This window comes from Buceros rhinoceros, unplaced genomic scaffold (assembly GCF_000710305.1).
Source record: "Buceros rhinoceros silvestris isolate BGI_N320 unplaced genomic scaffold, ASM71030v1 scaffold1099, whole genome shotgun sequence".
Lineage (NCBI taxonomy): Eukaryota > Metazoa > Chordata > Aves > Bucerotiformes > Bucerotidae > Buceros > Buceros rhinoceros.
The window spans coordinates 5,764-20,523 of record NW_010433016.1 but is presented as its reverse complement, the minus strand read 5'-3'; the positions used below and the strand labels follow the sequence as shown (position 1 = coordinate 20,523).

Here is a 14,760-nt window from a genome sequence, read left to right as displayed (position 1 = left end):
TAACCTAAGTAATACAAAGTGTTAAAATACAGCATAAGATACAAAAACAGACATACTATTTCTAGTAAGGAATGTAAATTATGGTGTTACATTAAAAAAAATTCCACAATTATGTTTAGGAAATCACACAAACAGATCACTGATTTGACTGAAATGTGTAAATTTGTAGCAAAGCTTTGATGTTACAAAAAACCAAAAAAATTACCAAAGAATGCACAAAATTAACGTTTATTCCACCTTTGTCATATTCCCAGATTCTTCACCAAATGTTACATGAGCAAAAACAACTGAAATCAAAATATCACTAATGTTATCAAATAGGGAAAACAAATAAATTAATCTAGCAGCCATCAGCACAGGTTACAGCAAAGATGATGCTGTATAAAAAATTGCTAGAAAACTGTATGCACCATACTCTTTTCCAAACCACCAAAATGTTACTGCATACAATGCAAATGTAAAAGAGAGTAATTTCCTGCAGGTACAGAAATGCAACTTCTTTTCTGAATACTGTGGATAAACAAATTCTTTTTTTTGTAATAGTAATGTTTCTACCAAGCTATTACAGAGTGGGCTGGCAAAACATATATGGATTCAGGGGGTGAAGTGTACTTAAATTCTGATCAGTAATGGTTACTTCAGCCAAAACAGAAAAAATTGAACACAGAAGTACAAGACAAAGGCGAATGAGACTTCTCACAAATCTTAGCAACACTTAGATGGAAATCAAATTTAAACGTAGTCCACTCTGCTTTTGAAGAGGCTTTGGTTCAGCTCCCAAATCTCGATTGCTTGACGCAGTCTCCTATGAAAGAATACTCAGAAGGTGTCTTCTTAAACAACAAACCTATTTTTAGTGGTGGAGCCGCTCTTAGTAGCTGTGTCTGCATGGGACTGATAACCAATCATTATCTTTGGAGGAAGTCCTAATCTTTCCTTGTATACTCTCCTGGAGAAAAGAAATAGAACAGCAATTTAAACAAAGCCCTTAGGAAAGAGTTACTAACAGGACACCTGCTTTTAAGATCTGCTGATACCTTCATGACAAGTAGTTGCCTCCTTATTTGTACTTGAAAAATTGTTCCTGAAGGATTTGGAACAGGATTTTTCTAGCTTGTTGCATCTAAAACCAACTTATAGTTCTGTATGAATGACTTAACATATAACACGTCATGGTCCACAATTCCAGAGCTACTGAGATGACAGTCAACTGAACCAAATAAAACAGCAGTTCCCTGTAACAGTCAGTTTTTATCACCACACATATCTCAGCTGCAAGATTTGCTTTAACTACTCATAGAAAGCAGACCCCTATCACCCCAGTTCTCTGTGGTTACTGGGCTTGGGCAACTACCTAACAGGAGCTCTAAGAAAAATCACCTCGGATCTTATGCCGTAAGCAGCAGCAGCAGCACCTGCCTTACATGCTGTTGCTTAGCACAGTGAGATGCAAGCACCTAATAGCACTAGGCTGCAAGCTCTGATCAAACCACAGACAAGCCTATTCAACTGCAGATTGATAAAACAAAATAAATTTGTTTTTAAAACTTAGCCTAATCATAATGGAGCAATGTACAGGACCATAGCTTACCTCAATTTTAGCTGTTAAATAAAAGCTTGATGTATTGTCTTTGCCATTATGGCAATATGACAGCAGGTAATCAATGTCAGTTTGAAAAAATCTTAACTTTTTTACAGTTCTCTAATGAAATCATCTTAGCCCTTCAGTTAATGATTAGTACTGTTCTAAAAATGCACTGATGCCTACTAGGTTTGATGTGAGGTTGGTTATTCTCTACTAGCAGAAGATGTGTATCACTCTTCTGTCTATTGTTAAACACTTACCTTTTAAGTCCGAACATGACTGTACAATAAAACTTGTTAGTTTTATTATACCAGATCCTTAAAGGCCCAAATGAGTAATGTGTCACGAGAGCCACCCCATAAGTGAGAAATATTAGCAAGCTACTATACCTGACAGTTAAAGGCTGGCCTAAGACTGATGTGCTAAGCTGAGATGATAAAATATTTTGGTCTGCATAGGGTAAGTGGCCTGCAATGTCTGAATTTAACAGCAAATAATTTTGAAGCATCTGCACTACAGCATAAGGAATACACTAGGTTTAGCAACGCTTGCTAAATAGCAGAGCACAGCATACATTTTCCATAGCACTGACTCATGATAATCAGAGATGACTACGGTTGCTTGCTGGAATGAAGGCTACAAGAAGCTATTACACTTCCCAAATAATCCATGAAACTCAGCATTATGTATCCGTACCATTTCACAGCACATCACTATCCAGCTTTTTTCAAATATACGGACATTCTCATGATCTTAAGATTTACAGTGCCTTTCCTCTCTTACTTGCAAGCACTGCTTTCCTGAGAAAAACCTTAGCAGTGCTCTACTGTTACTGGCTACCCACCTTTACAAACTGGCATACTGCAACAGAATCTACTGCCAAAAAAAATTTCTGCCAACATCTGCGTTCAATTCTTCTTATTATCTAAACTACAGTGAAGGTACTGCATCAGTACAAAGTTACTAACAAGCCCATACAAAAAACTAAACAATAATGCAAATAATTTGGCATCAAGATACTTAAGCCTGGGATAAAGCTTCTCACAGGCTACATTTGCCTGAAGTGCATTCTCCATCAAGTGCTGGCTTCAAATGCATTATTACACTTCTTATTCGACACCAAACGCATTACTTACCCTATATGCGTAACAGCATCCCTGTTTTCACATTCAGTTGTCCATATTGCTATTTTATCACCCTTAGTTCTAACATTAACAACAGCACCACATACATCATCACTGTAGTCATCAAAGGACTCCCCAATAAGGCACAGCAGCTACAAAACAAAGATTAACCATTAAAAGTGGCAGTTCAAAGTCAGCATCCTGCTCCATAGGCCAACACGCAGTGTACACAAAGGACCGATGAACGCTACGTTTTACTGACCACAGCCACTTCCCATACAGCAATCTTTTTCTGTTTACTGCATATCTTCTGAAGTTCCAAATGTTACAAGCAAACATAAACCCAGTTGTAGTAGGATATCTTCCTCCTATGATGAGTTTTCCATCTCTCCTCCTGTCCCAGCACCCACAAGTTCTGACATGGTTGATCCTTGACTTAGCATCGCCTCCCAGTCCAAAACCAGATAGGAATTAGAGGAATTTATTCTTTCTGAAGTACATTGAACACAGGTGGACAAATCAAAAGTTTAAGTGTTTACATTATCTAGGAGGAACCTGTGAAGAACTATCTGGGCAATATGTCAGCTATGTAAGGTCCAACTTCTGTTCTGAAGTGTATCAATTCAGAGGCAACTCAGACTGCAAGATGATGAAAAGCACTTAATAATAATGTTACTTCCTATCACGCTCAGGAAGCCTCAGGGTTCCCATAGACTCTAACCTGGGAATCAGTCATCCTGAACAGTGTGCAATGCAAGTGCACAACACCAGTGTACACAAAACACAAGATTCTTCCCCCCCAGATTCCTAATGGTGAAGCCTGGAACTGGCAAAGGCAGTAGGCTTCAGGAACATCAGAGTGAGTTAGGTCACATCCTTTACAACACGCTAACTGTGAAAGTGATACTTAAAATCTTCAGCTTGGAACTTGTAAAATTTTCAGATATTGAAACCTGAGAATTTATTGTGGTTAAGACAGATTCATCTAGTCCAGGCTGAATTAAAAATCCTTTTGCACACTGGAGTACTAATCTCCAAACGGACACTTGTTTACTTCATTTTCACAGTACATTAAATACACCGCCATTATATTAATTTTCCAGAATCACTTATAACATCTGGAAATTCAACATACTTGCGATTTTTTGAACAGAGCCCATGAGAGCGGCAAGGGCTGACTTCAAGGAAATACGAAAAGGACAAAATGTGCCACTGAATAAATCAGGTATAAGTACACATACTTTAAATGTGGCACTCAATTGCAGGCTGCATACATTCACTGAGTAATAAAAGCCATAAATGTTTAAGTTTAAACCACACATGAACATTCCAAGTATTTATCAAGAGCAGATATTCAAGCAAAGATGACTATCATGATCAATACACGCTATAGTCAAGCACATTCCTCATGAATGTTGCACAAGAGGGGAAAAAAAGCTTCTCAAAAGAAGTTTAGTTTAGAGTTAACAGTAAAGATCATTAGATTACAATAAACATTTATTCCAAAGGAAAGTAATAAAGTAAGAGGCTTCAATTTTTACTGGGGAAAGCTGGTTACAAATAATTGCTGGAATTAGAAGTGACAGTGTTGTTTCAGAGCACAGATCTCAGTCACCTGGGCATCTGGGCTCTGTGTCACTGCTTGCTGCTAAACAGAAAGCAGAGCCCTCCAGCCTCACGTCTGCACAGACTGTCTACATATTTCCAATGCCTGTGTAATGCCTGTCAAGAATCGGAAGCACTCCTATAGGCATTTAGGTGGAGAGATCAATGCACAAAGCAAGATGTTCATTTACTCATGTGCAGTCACGTTGCCCAATAGTATAATGCTCAATCCTTTCTTAAAATCACTACCACAAGTGACTAGAACGATCCTAACAGCTCTGCTATTTCAGACACTCCTGCTTTGATCTTGAAGGCCATTTCTCCTTTTCAAAGTGGTGCAGTACTTCTTGCCTCTCACAAGTAAGGAGAAAAAAAAAAAAAACAGGTAAGACTGCATCACACTGTATTGTCTGCAATCCACTCTCCTAAAACCCAGATCACACTAGACTGTATTAGGCTATTCTGAGTCAGTTCCTAGACAATATAGGGTATCCTTTTCTACAACACATTTACTGCAACCCACACAAACTCCGGAAGTATATTTACCATTCAAAACAATATATTCCAAAGAGATAACAGCATTTTAAGAAGTATTTTTACAGGGTACATATGGGAAGATTATGCTGTAACTTTCCTATCCTAGTGTTAAGTACAAAAGGAACAAAATTAAATCTGAAGCTTCCTTGTCTCAGCAAGACCAAAACTGGAACTATTTACTTGTAAGGGTATTTGTAAAACAAATTGTTACATTTAAGCAGTTAAATTTGAGAATCACATTCAAGACAAAATATTATTTTCCCAGTAGCCTGACAGCTATTCTGTACATTCCACAGGAAAAGGTTAATCTGTCTTGTAGAATTATCTCCGTTGCTGCCTAAGAAAGTGCTCAACAGAATAAAACTACATTGAGCATCACTACTGAAAAAATCACACTTTGAATAAAGCCTGTCAATAAAAACTTACAGAATGCTGTGCTCCCAATAAAGTTACAAGTCTAGTGTGGCAGACAGAAAGAACTAGTTAAAATATTAAAATAGGAATGCAAGATTCCCAAGTTGCAACTGGTAAGGCCATAGTGCTTACTGTCTCTAGCCAGAAGCGATCAAGGTCACTTCGTCTCTGCTGTTTGTTTAGTGTAATTAACCATCGTCCTCCTCGCTTGTTTTTTTCATCTTCCCACATGGGTTCAATTCCATCCTGCAAAGTATGACCAGAAGTTAAATCAGAATTGATCTGTATTTTTCCTAAGGAATAAAAGGCCAGTGATAACTGAAATAAGCAACTTAAGAAAAAAGTGTATAGTTTAAGATCTATACCTGTCCCACAAATACTGTCTTATACCACTACTGAAGTTCCAAAACAGCTTAAGAAGTGCACTTTCTCTAACGAGTTTTTATTTCTACGGAAGAATCACAGACCAGAAAAAAGTTATGGGTACATAACATCACATAAAAAAACCCCTGTGGGAACAGGCTAAGTCAACCATCCACTTTGCCCTGCATGAAACCAGATAAAATTAGCAGCCACACTCTGGAGTCCTTATTTTAAATCTTGGACTTAGTGCAGCATTGGCGAAGTGCTTCGTTTATGCACAAAGACTACTTCACTGAAACGGACACCCTTGGCAGTCTATCTCAGTGCCTTCTTCCACACACAAGGTGAAAATGACAGTTTTCATTGTCAGGGTCACAAAAATCAAAACACCATTTAGAAGCAAGTTTCATTCTGATTCATGCTTTACCAACGGCCCCGCACTAAATTAAATGACTCGGATTGCGCTGATCCAGCAAAGCAGGCAGCTGCCACTCCCAAATCCACCACCACTTCAGAAGAGAGAGTCGTTAAAAAGCAGGTAACTGCCTCGACAGAGAAATTTGGGTAAGAACTGTGTATTAAGAGAGCGGCACTACAAAACTTTCCGTGAAACTAATTAAGTGTTCAACATGCAGGATGAAGTGGTGTCAGCTCACTTTAAAGTTAACACCCTCACTGGCAGCTGCAGAGCTCAAACTACTTCATCACCTTTAAGAGGCACTCTTACGAGGTCAAGATTGAAGGACAACAGCGAGAGATTGCTCAGGAGCTGGCAACAGTCACCAATTCTGTACTTCCATGTATTTAAATAATTAAATTATTGCTGATTAATAAGCAAACAGAATAGACAGACATAATTAAAACACAAATTTAGGATTCATGCAGAAAATACAAGCAAGATCCATAGATAAGCTAACCTCTGAAGGGCCTACAGCTTCTTTACTAGTAAGGTTTTTTCAGTCACCTAAAATACTGTTACCCTCCCAAACCCAAGCATCACCACCTCCCTCACTACCTAAAGCTGCAGGGGTTTACAAACTATACGCAGTCTGCTGAGGAGCCCCAGTCAGTAGCTGTGTTTCATAAGCAAAGAAGGAACTGGTCACCAGTATTTAGGGAATTATTTAGGTAAACCAGAAAGGAAGCTGTATGTTAGAAGAGGTTAGGATTTCATTCAGAGCTCCAGTTCAGATCTCCAGCTGAGGCAGGATGTCATGTATACTTTCTCATCAGGATTTCCTATTTGCTAGTTCGAACACTTCCTCAGCATGCTTTAAGTGTCAGTGATGGGTACAATTTTCTTTTGCATACATAAGTAACATGGCATTTAACTGGTGGTGTAAAAATCAATGCTAAGAGTGTTTTTCTTCTGGCTAGTAGTGCTCACAGAATACTGGAGAACACTCCAGCCTCCCACTGAACTCGGACATTTTAACTCATTTCATATCACACCAAATAATAGAGCTGGGAAAATCTTCCATATTATAAAAATTATTGCCTCTTAGTTATTTGCATAAATCTCAAACATAGTATGCTTTAATCTGTTACTGTGTTTGTCTTCATTCTATCTGCAGAGTGTTAAAGCAAGTACTTGTATTTTTAGAACTAGTGACAGCCTGATTTTCAGAGCGTATGTGTTAGGGTCTTGCTAAAAAACTAAAACCAACAGCTTCAGATATTTAGCAATATGGTTGGGAATGTCCTGAAGTGAAATATTTGGACAGTGTCTTGCTTAGTCAGGAAACCATCCATCCACATCCATTAACTGAAGAAAAAAGGTTAGCAAGCATACCTTAAAGAGCGAGTAGTCACAACCAGGCATTAAATTACTCGAGAGCTGGATATGGTTGTATAAACTATTGGAGGGAAAAAAAGCATTATTTTAATGTACAACATTTTTGAAGAATTTAAGACACATGACTGAACAAAATACAAAAATTAAAAAGCATTGAAGTTATTTCAGAAGCAACTCTCTTTCTTAAAATATTTTTCACCAGCATAAAAGCATTAGCTTTAAGATGCTTTGGCCTTAAAGAGGCAGCATGGAAACTCGTTTATGAATACTTGCTGGGCTTCTATACCAACGCTTCTTTTAAACCCAGTTCTGACAAAGTCATTAGAAACACAACTCACTGAACATTCACAGCAACTAGTTCTGTATGTGTATTCTGTATGTGTATTCTGTACATATACATACTTGGAATAAGGATGGTTGTTTATTTTTCTAAGGCTACTCTCTCCACAGAGATGTTTTAGGACAAATATTCAACTTTGCTATAATACAATACTCTTGGGATGAAGGCTGTAAGCCTAATAGTTGGAATTGAAATAAGGACTCAAAAAGCAAGAACAGGTGACTGAAGCAACAAAGTAAAAATGTAAAATAAATACTCCAAATTAAGTTTACAATTATGCAACTCAGAGGAAAAAAACCAGGAGTGCATACTGTCTCCTTCTCTGGCAAGATAAGAATTTTTTTCCCCTGCACTGTTAAGACTTCAGGCCTGTATGTATCACAGCAACCTGTAGTCCAAGGCCAAGTAACATTCAGGCATGGTGCAGCACTGAAAAGGAAACTAATTACTATCATGTTCTAACAATTAGAAATCAGGCACAGAAATCCACAAAGCCAGTTACAGATTTACCAGCTTCCCTCCCTTAAATTTATCTTAACCTTAATATTTCCTTCCCACAACATGACTCCTGTTTCCCACTCTGACCATATAACTTCTCAATTGCTTGTGACTGATTTTATATCTTGACTGCAGACATCCAGGTTAAGCACTTCTTTTAATTACCCAGACCATCTTGGTTAGAGCAGCTTAAAAACTTACCCTTAACCAACTTCAGTAGTGAACTTCAAACAATTTAGCCTCCCAGTACATACCCCAAGACTGCAAACTACTGTTTCCTCAACTGTTAGTCACTTCCATAGTAGGAATGGGAAAGCTGGTTACAAGCACAGAATCCTATTCCCCTCCGTCTGATGGCTGCACTGATAAATACTTGTTCTACATTTTCAGTATCTTTATCTCTTCCCAGTCGGTGCTAACAGGTCACTGTTGGGTCTTACTATTCCACTTAGAGACACCATCTCTCCCTCACCGATCACATCCAAAAGCTAGTACACAACAAAGCCTTAAGAACCCCACCACTCAGCAGAGCACATCACACTAAGAACGACCAAATACATAATGCTTTTCTCTCACCCTTGATGTCATGCCACTTTCCATCCCCTCCGTATTTCATCATTATGGCAGGCAAAATCTTCCAAGCTACTTCAGTTTGACTGAAGTGTTGGTAAGCACAGGCCTACCTCCAAAGGCTTTGTTCTTGCTGTTCGAGCCTAACTGCTTTTGCAGACCTTCCACTTAGGACGAAGTTAGTTTCTCCTGTAAACTCTAATGAAATTCTTTCAAGGATGCCATTAATCTGCATCATCCTTTCAAGTGCTCCAGATTCAAGCACTCTTGCACATCTGAAGTGGGTCAGCTGTCCAAGAATTTAATGAAGTAGCAATATTTGGGGCTAAGTGAAATGTGTTGGCTCCAATAATTTACCAGTTCACGTTACTATGAGACAGCTACTGCACAATACATTTTCCTATGTGTATGTCATGTACGTATGAATAGAAGTGGTGTTGTGTTGACAGCAAGGCAATGTGCATTTAAAATATGAAGAACTTCTCCAATCACATTTTCTTCAAAGCTTACATTCTTACATGTTCTTAAGAATGAGGTAGGCCTTACCTTCAGTTTTGCAAACATTTCACATTACACTCAAAAAGTTGCAGTTAATGTAGTACTTTGGTGTTTACTTTTGCAAAAGCTTTGCCAACATATACCAGGATTATTTTGCAGAGTGAAAAAAATCTTTACTTACGCCCAAAAATCTTCAACGGTATCAAACTTTGAGATAAGACGGAGATTTGCTTGCCAAGTTTTGCTCTTGTCATTTTTAAAAAACCAGAGTGCCCATCTAAAGGAAAACAAAATAAAACAATAGCATCTAGAAATTAGAGCATATTAAAAATATGATTTGTTACTGGCATCGTTACATTCAAGTAAGATACATGAGATACTCAATTCTCAAATCCAGCTCTCTCAAACACTAACGGTATTTGTGTTGCTGTTACAAGAATCACTGCAGACTTACCCATCCATTTACGTAAATTTTTCAAATAGTTTTGAATCGTTTCTAATACTCTAAATCCCTAAGCCTCAGATGTTTCTCCTTGCTGCCACTGCTAAACTGCAATCCTCTACTGCAAATAACTGATTTTGGTCTAAAACAACACCAACTATTCAAACTAGGAGCACAGCTCCCTTTCAAGTAATCTCCTTGTAAAGGTTACAAAAGCTAATCGTACCACTCCAAAGCTAAGCACGACATGAAAGTTTCCCAAGCCCTCACATACAAGGAGAGCATACATTTTAAAAGGGAAGCTGCCTTAAGCTTGCTAAAGGCAACAGTCTTTTAAAAAAACCCCACCAACTTCAAATTTTTATATCTGTAAACATGAAGACAAGACTAAACCTAAAAATTCCATCTGAAAGATGATTTGTACTCCACTGAGAACAAATATCACACACATAAATTGAACCTTTACATACAAACATGCTCTTTCTGGACCTAAAATGCCCTGTTTAAAATGCTGGAACAGGATACCTGATGAGGTATTTAACAAAACAGACTTATTTTTCATTCTAATAGTTTCAACAGTGTTGAAATCCCTCAGGTTGGCAGTACGAATAGATTTACCTTCTCACAGCAGGGTACTTTAAGACACCAGGAATCAATCTACTGTTTTGACATCTTTCCTAACAGTTCAAACCTTGTATTAGAAGCTTCCTATTTTCTAGTAAGAGCCCCACCACCACTTGTAAAGGAGTGTCAGCACCAATTTAATCAAAGCATTTAGAGGAAAAATCAGAAGGATGAAGTTTAGAGAGACAACAAGGGGAAATGGGATGCACACAGCATACTAATTCAGTGCAGAGTGGCTTTCCACACTTGCTCAAAATTTAGAAAAAGGGGCCACTTGGTAAAAGGTTCACTTTGGGACAGCACCTACCAAACAATCAATGTTAAATATTGAGCACGGCTCTCCAGCTCTTCAGCTTACTTGGGAGAAAATGTCTAACTGCTCTTTTTGAAGTAAATGTATACCACTGGAGTAACTTCTGTGCACATTTAAATGAATTCAACCTGTAAGCCTGTAATATCTTCACTGAAAAAAGGTAGTTCGAGTCTAGGTTTTCAAGCACAAAGCCTCTTGGTCAAGTCCTCATTGCCTCTATAGCTCAGTAAAAAACTGAGTAGTAGCTTTTAAGACATACCTGTTTTTTCACACTGAACACAATTTAGTAAGGGAGCTTTGATTTTTCAATAACTTTTCTTAACGATACTTTAAACTACTGCTGTGTTTTTCTTGTTAAACAAGAAAAATTAAGCGCTCTACAGTTTTTTCTCAGTGACACACGGGCACAAATGTGTACATTTGAACTTTACAGTGTTTCCTCTGTTGTGTGTCCTACAGATAATGAAAACACTAATACTGTAAACACCAACCACTCATATGATCAAGTCTAATATAAGCTCTTTGGCTGATTAATGCAGTTTCTACTACTTTCAGTTCCAAACAGGAGAAAAGAAATGGTAAAGATATGAAGGAGTAAGACCAATAAATAAGAATTACAAGTCTTTACCACTGGCGCCTTAATTGCCCCAAGTACAAGGCAGAATGGAAGGTTTTCCAGTTCTGCTTGGCAGCAACTTCATCTCAGTGCCAGTCTCTTAAAACATGCCAGACAAAAGCTCTGCTTGCCTCCAACTAAAAGCAAAGCCACGATCTTCCCAATTTCCTTGCAGCATTATGAAAATCTGCGAAGATTTTCAGCTTCTGCAACAACACTATGTGAACAGCCTCTAAATTACAACGGGGCGAGATTCTATTTCCTCTAAAACCTCACTGCAAAAATCTTCAAAAAACTTGAACACTCTTAAAACGCTGCTAGAAAACATAAGGTAAACAAGCCAGCTGTAAAGCCACAGGCATTTTTCCATTCGGCAAAACTACAATCATGCTTTTGTACTATTTACCTGTTTTGTAGTGGATGCTTAATATACTGTTCAGGGCTGGCAACCTCCTGACTAGGTGCTGGCTCAGTTTTCTCCTCTTCTGAAGGCTGAGGGTTAGGAGTGGTTTCCTGTTTGAAGAAAGGAGTTATTAATACATTCCTTCCCAATTTTTATTGAAGTAATTTAGTTCTTTGAAGCAACTTTTAAGAAGGTCGAAACTAAGAGTTCCTCTAATTCATCTGAGATTAGAGGCCCAAATCACATCATGGAAGCACAATCTGCATCCCTTTGACATCTGAACAGGTCCTACAATAAATACTAACTGCAGGAAGTCACATTCAGTTGTTCAGCTATTTGCTTCCTCTATCATTTGTTTCCAGAACCGTTTACTTGCCTTATTTTGAAAAAGTTCCAAGAATTACATCAGAAATACACAATGTTATCTAGAATATGTACACCTAAAAATTAATTTCCAGAATCATAACTTCAGAGGGGAAACTAATTTTAAAAAATAAGTTTGGCAAAACATCACTGGAAACAGACATACAGGCCCCATTTATTTAGAAACATCTGTTACTACAAGTAGGAGACATGCCTACAATTCTCACATCTGAAATCGGCCATTACAATGAGCTAGAAACCAAACCACCAAGTACTTAACTTTAAATTTACAACATCACTACTAAGAAAGCTTCAGGCACTAAACAGCAGAATTTAAAGGCATATAAGTTCTCAAATTTGAAACGGAAATAAATGTACATACACATTTACAGATTAGTTTGATTCCAAGGATTTTTTTTTTTTAAATCTCTAAAGACTGTGCTAGACATGCCAAGTGTACTTTAACACAAAGAAGTAAAATAAGGTATTCCCTTTGCATGTAACCCCCCTCAAGCTTGTTGTTCAGTTGAGAAGCCACTGTGTCAGGTTTGAAATTCTAATGCCATTCCTTCCAAACAAGGAGCACAAAGCATTATCATGAGGCCAAGCATCCCCACCAGTTACTACCATCTCTCCCTCATCTGCAATCCATTCTAGAATATTAGAGACGAGGAACGAGGACTATAGCTCATTCCCTACAGCTAATACAAAAATGCCTGTACAGCACTTCAGTAGTATAAACAAATACTAACTACAACAGATCCAAAGGCTGTAGACATTCCTAAATGCAGCAATACAAAAGCAGTACTGAAATTTAAACCTTATGGTCTTAAGAGAACAAAGCAATGTACAGGTAGATTAAGTAATTGTAAATCATCTAATTAATGGAATAGTTTACTCCAGACTTCCATGTACTCAGTTTATTATCAAAGCTGCTGAAAAGTGGAATGGATTTAAAGTGATAACACAAATCCTGTTCAACTTTCACAGTCCCAGCTGGCAAACTCCTTTGGTAACACCTAAAGATGTGTCTTAACAGGGCTTTTCGTTATCAATGTATTTCACATTATTAAGCATGATAATACGTTTAACTTCTCTGAAGTTACACCTTTATGCTTCAAACTAATTAGGTATGTTTTAGGTTATCAGCTCATCTCAGTTCAAAAGCTAATTTAAGCCATGTTTAAAAATGCTTTCATATGTTCCCACATTCACAGTGAAAAGACTGAAAGATGCAGGCCTAACAGGGCAGTGACAACTAGGCTAGTGCTCTGATTTACACAGTGCAAGGGGCAGGTAATACAATCACAACATAAAAACCCCAAGTGCTTCAAATTCTATCTAGTTAGACAGAATTAGAGTTAGCCCCATTTATTTTCAAGTTGATGTTATGAAGTACGTATCTTTCTCACTAATCACAGAACACCCCCCTCCCCCCAGAACAAATTAAGACCGTCAGTGCACAAAGGCTCCAAAATACACTAAAGTAGTAGTTCAACGTTTCCAAGTTACTGTTTGTAGTATACTACAAAAAGTACAGACAACTATAATTTAAGTGTTGCTCCCTTCAGGGGCTTCTAACTAGAAGAGTTAGAATTATTACCTGTGGAAATATAATAAGCATACAAGAAAAATCTTGTTGCTATGTTGGAAGTACACTAAGCACTAGGTTTTGTGGTAAAGCTTGCTTTCATTCACAATACTCTGCAGCTGTGACATCTAATATTTACAAATTATTTACAAATGCTATTACACTAGCGATTTCTATATCAAATAGACACTCTCTTGACAAATGCAGATCTCTTCAATAAATAATTTCAGTTGGGATTCTTATTCATGCTTGGTCAGCAAATAGCTTTCAACATAAGAAGAGCTAATCCTAAAGCTCCCTGATCAGTCTTCCAGGAGTGTAACTATATAAACTGGAAGAATTAATACAAAATTACTGAGCATATGCAGGGCTATGTCACTTCTTCACTTCTAATACAAAACAACATCAGAAAGGATTCAGGTAGCACCTCCAGACAGAAAAATGCAATGAGCCGGTCTGCAACACCAGTGGTCACCCTTCACATAACTACATGAAAGTCCATTTCCAAACAAGTGGAAGACATCTGACTCAGCACAAGTGTCTTAGTTAAGTCACCACAATAACAAGTCCGTTAAGATGTTTTGAAAGCTACCTAGCATCAATGAAACCATCATTTCAAGCTCCTGTCCAAAACAGTACTGACAATTCACCTCCAAGGCTCAGCTAACTATGATCCTGACCTAGGGTTATGCCACTCCCTTCAAAAACTAACCCAGCCAGAACAGATTTTTTTTTTTCCAACATCACACTGCCCATCAAGTACAGGTACAGCTGTACACACACAAAAAAAAAAATGTTAAGTTGGAGGCAAAGCTTATTACCACAAAACAGTGTTCTGGCTGGCCGCAGACACAAACCTAAGGCAGCTTCTTTTCACTACCTTTTGTTTCCCACTGCCATCAAGATAAACAGAAAAAGGACCATTTTCATTTTTGGCTGGTTAATCATATCAGATCTCATTTCCTTTCATCTTACTGTTATCTCACTACTCTGATCACCATTATAACAAAGCTCTTCTCATTATTAGTCAAATATTAAGTTCTAAGTTTTAATTGGCAAAGTCCATTTTTTGCATCCAA

The 14,760-nt window shown here is 37.8% G+C and overlaps 1 protein-coding gene across 1 annotated transcript; it reads right to left on the bottom strand.

The window, feature by feature from the left end:
- Positions 1 to 212: 212 nt before the first annotated feature.
- Positions 213 to 11,857, bottom strand: EIF4E (eukaryotic translation initiation factor 4E). Its single transcript, XM_010143949.1, has 6 exons — positions 11,731 to 11,857; positions 9,511 to 9,606; positions 7,421 to 7,484; positions 5,398 to 5,511; positions 2,722 to 2,861; positions 213 to 949 (listed from the first exon to the last, which is right to left on the bottom strand). Exons 3-6 carry the CDS (start codon positions 7,448 to 7,450, stop codon positions 835 to 837), a joined length of 399 nt encoding a protein of 132 aa, XP_010142251.1. The 5' UTR covers positions 7,451 to 7,484; positions 9,511 to 9,606; positions 11,731 to 11,857; the 3' UTR covers positions 213 to 834.
- Between the last annotated feature and the right edge of the window lie 2,903 nt (positions 11,858 to 14,760).

Coding starts and splice junctions, on each gene's coding strand:
- EIF4E (XM_010143949.1), bottom strand. CDS start 7,450: ATGCCTGGTTGTGACTACTCGCTCTTTAAG. Junction 2,862..5,397: donor ATCGCTTCTGGCTAGAGACA/GTAAGCACTATG, acceptor TTTGTTTTGTAG/CTGCTGTGCCTTATTGGGGA. Junction 950..2,721: donor GATGCTGTTACGCATATAGG/GTAAGTAATGCG, acceptor TCTTTTCTCCAG/GAGAGTATACAAGGAAAGAT.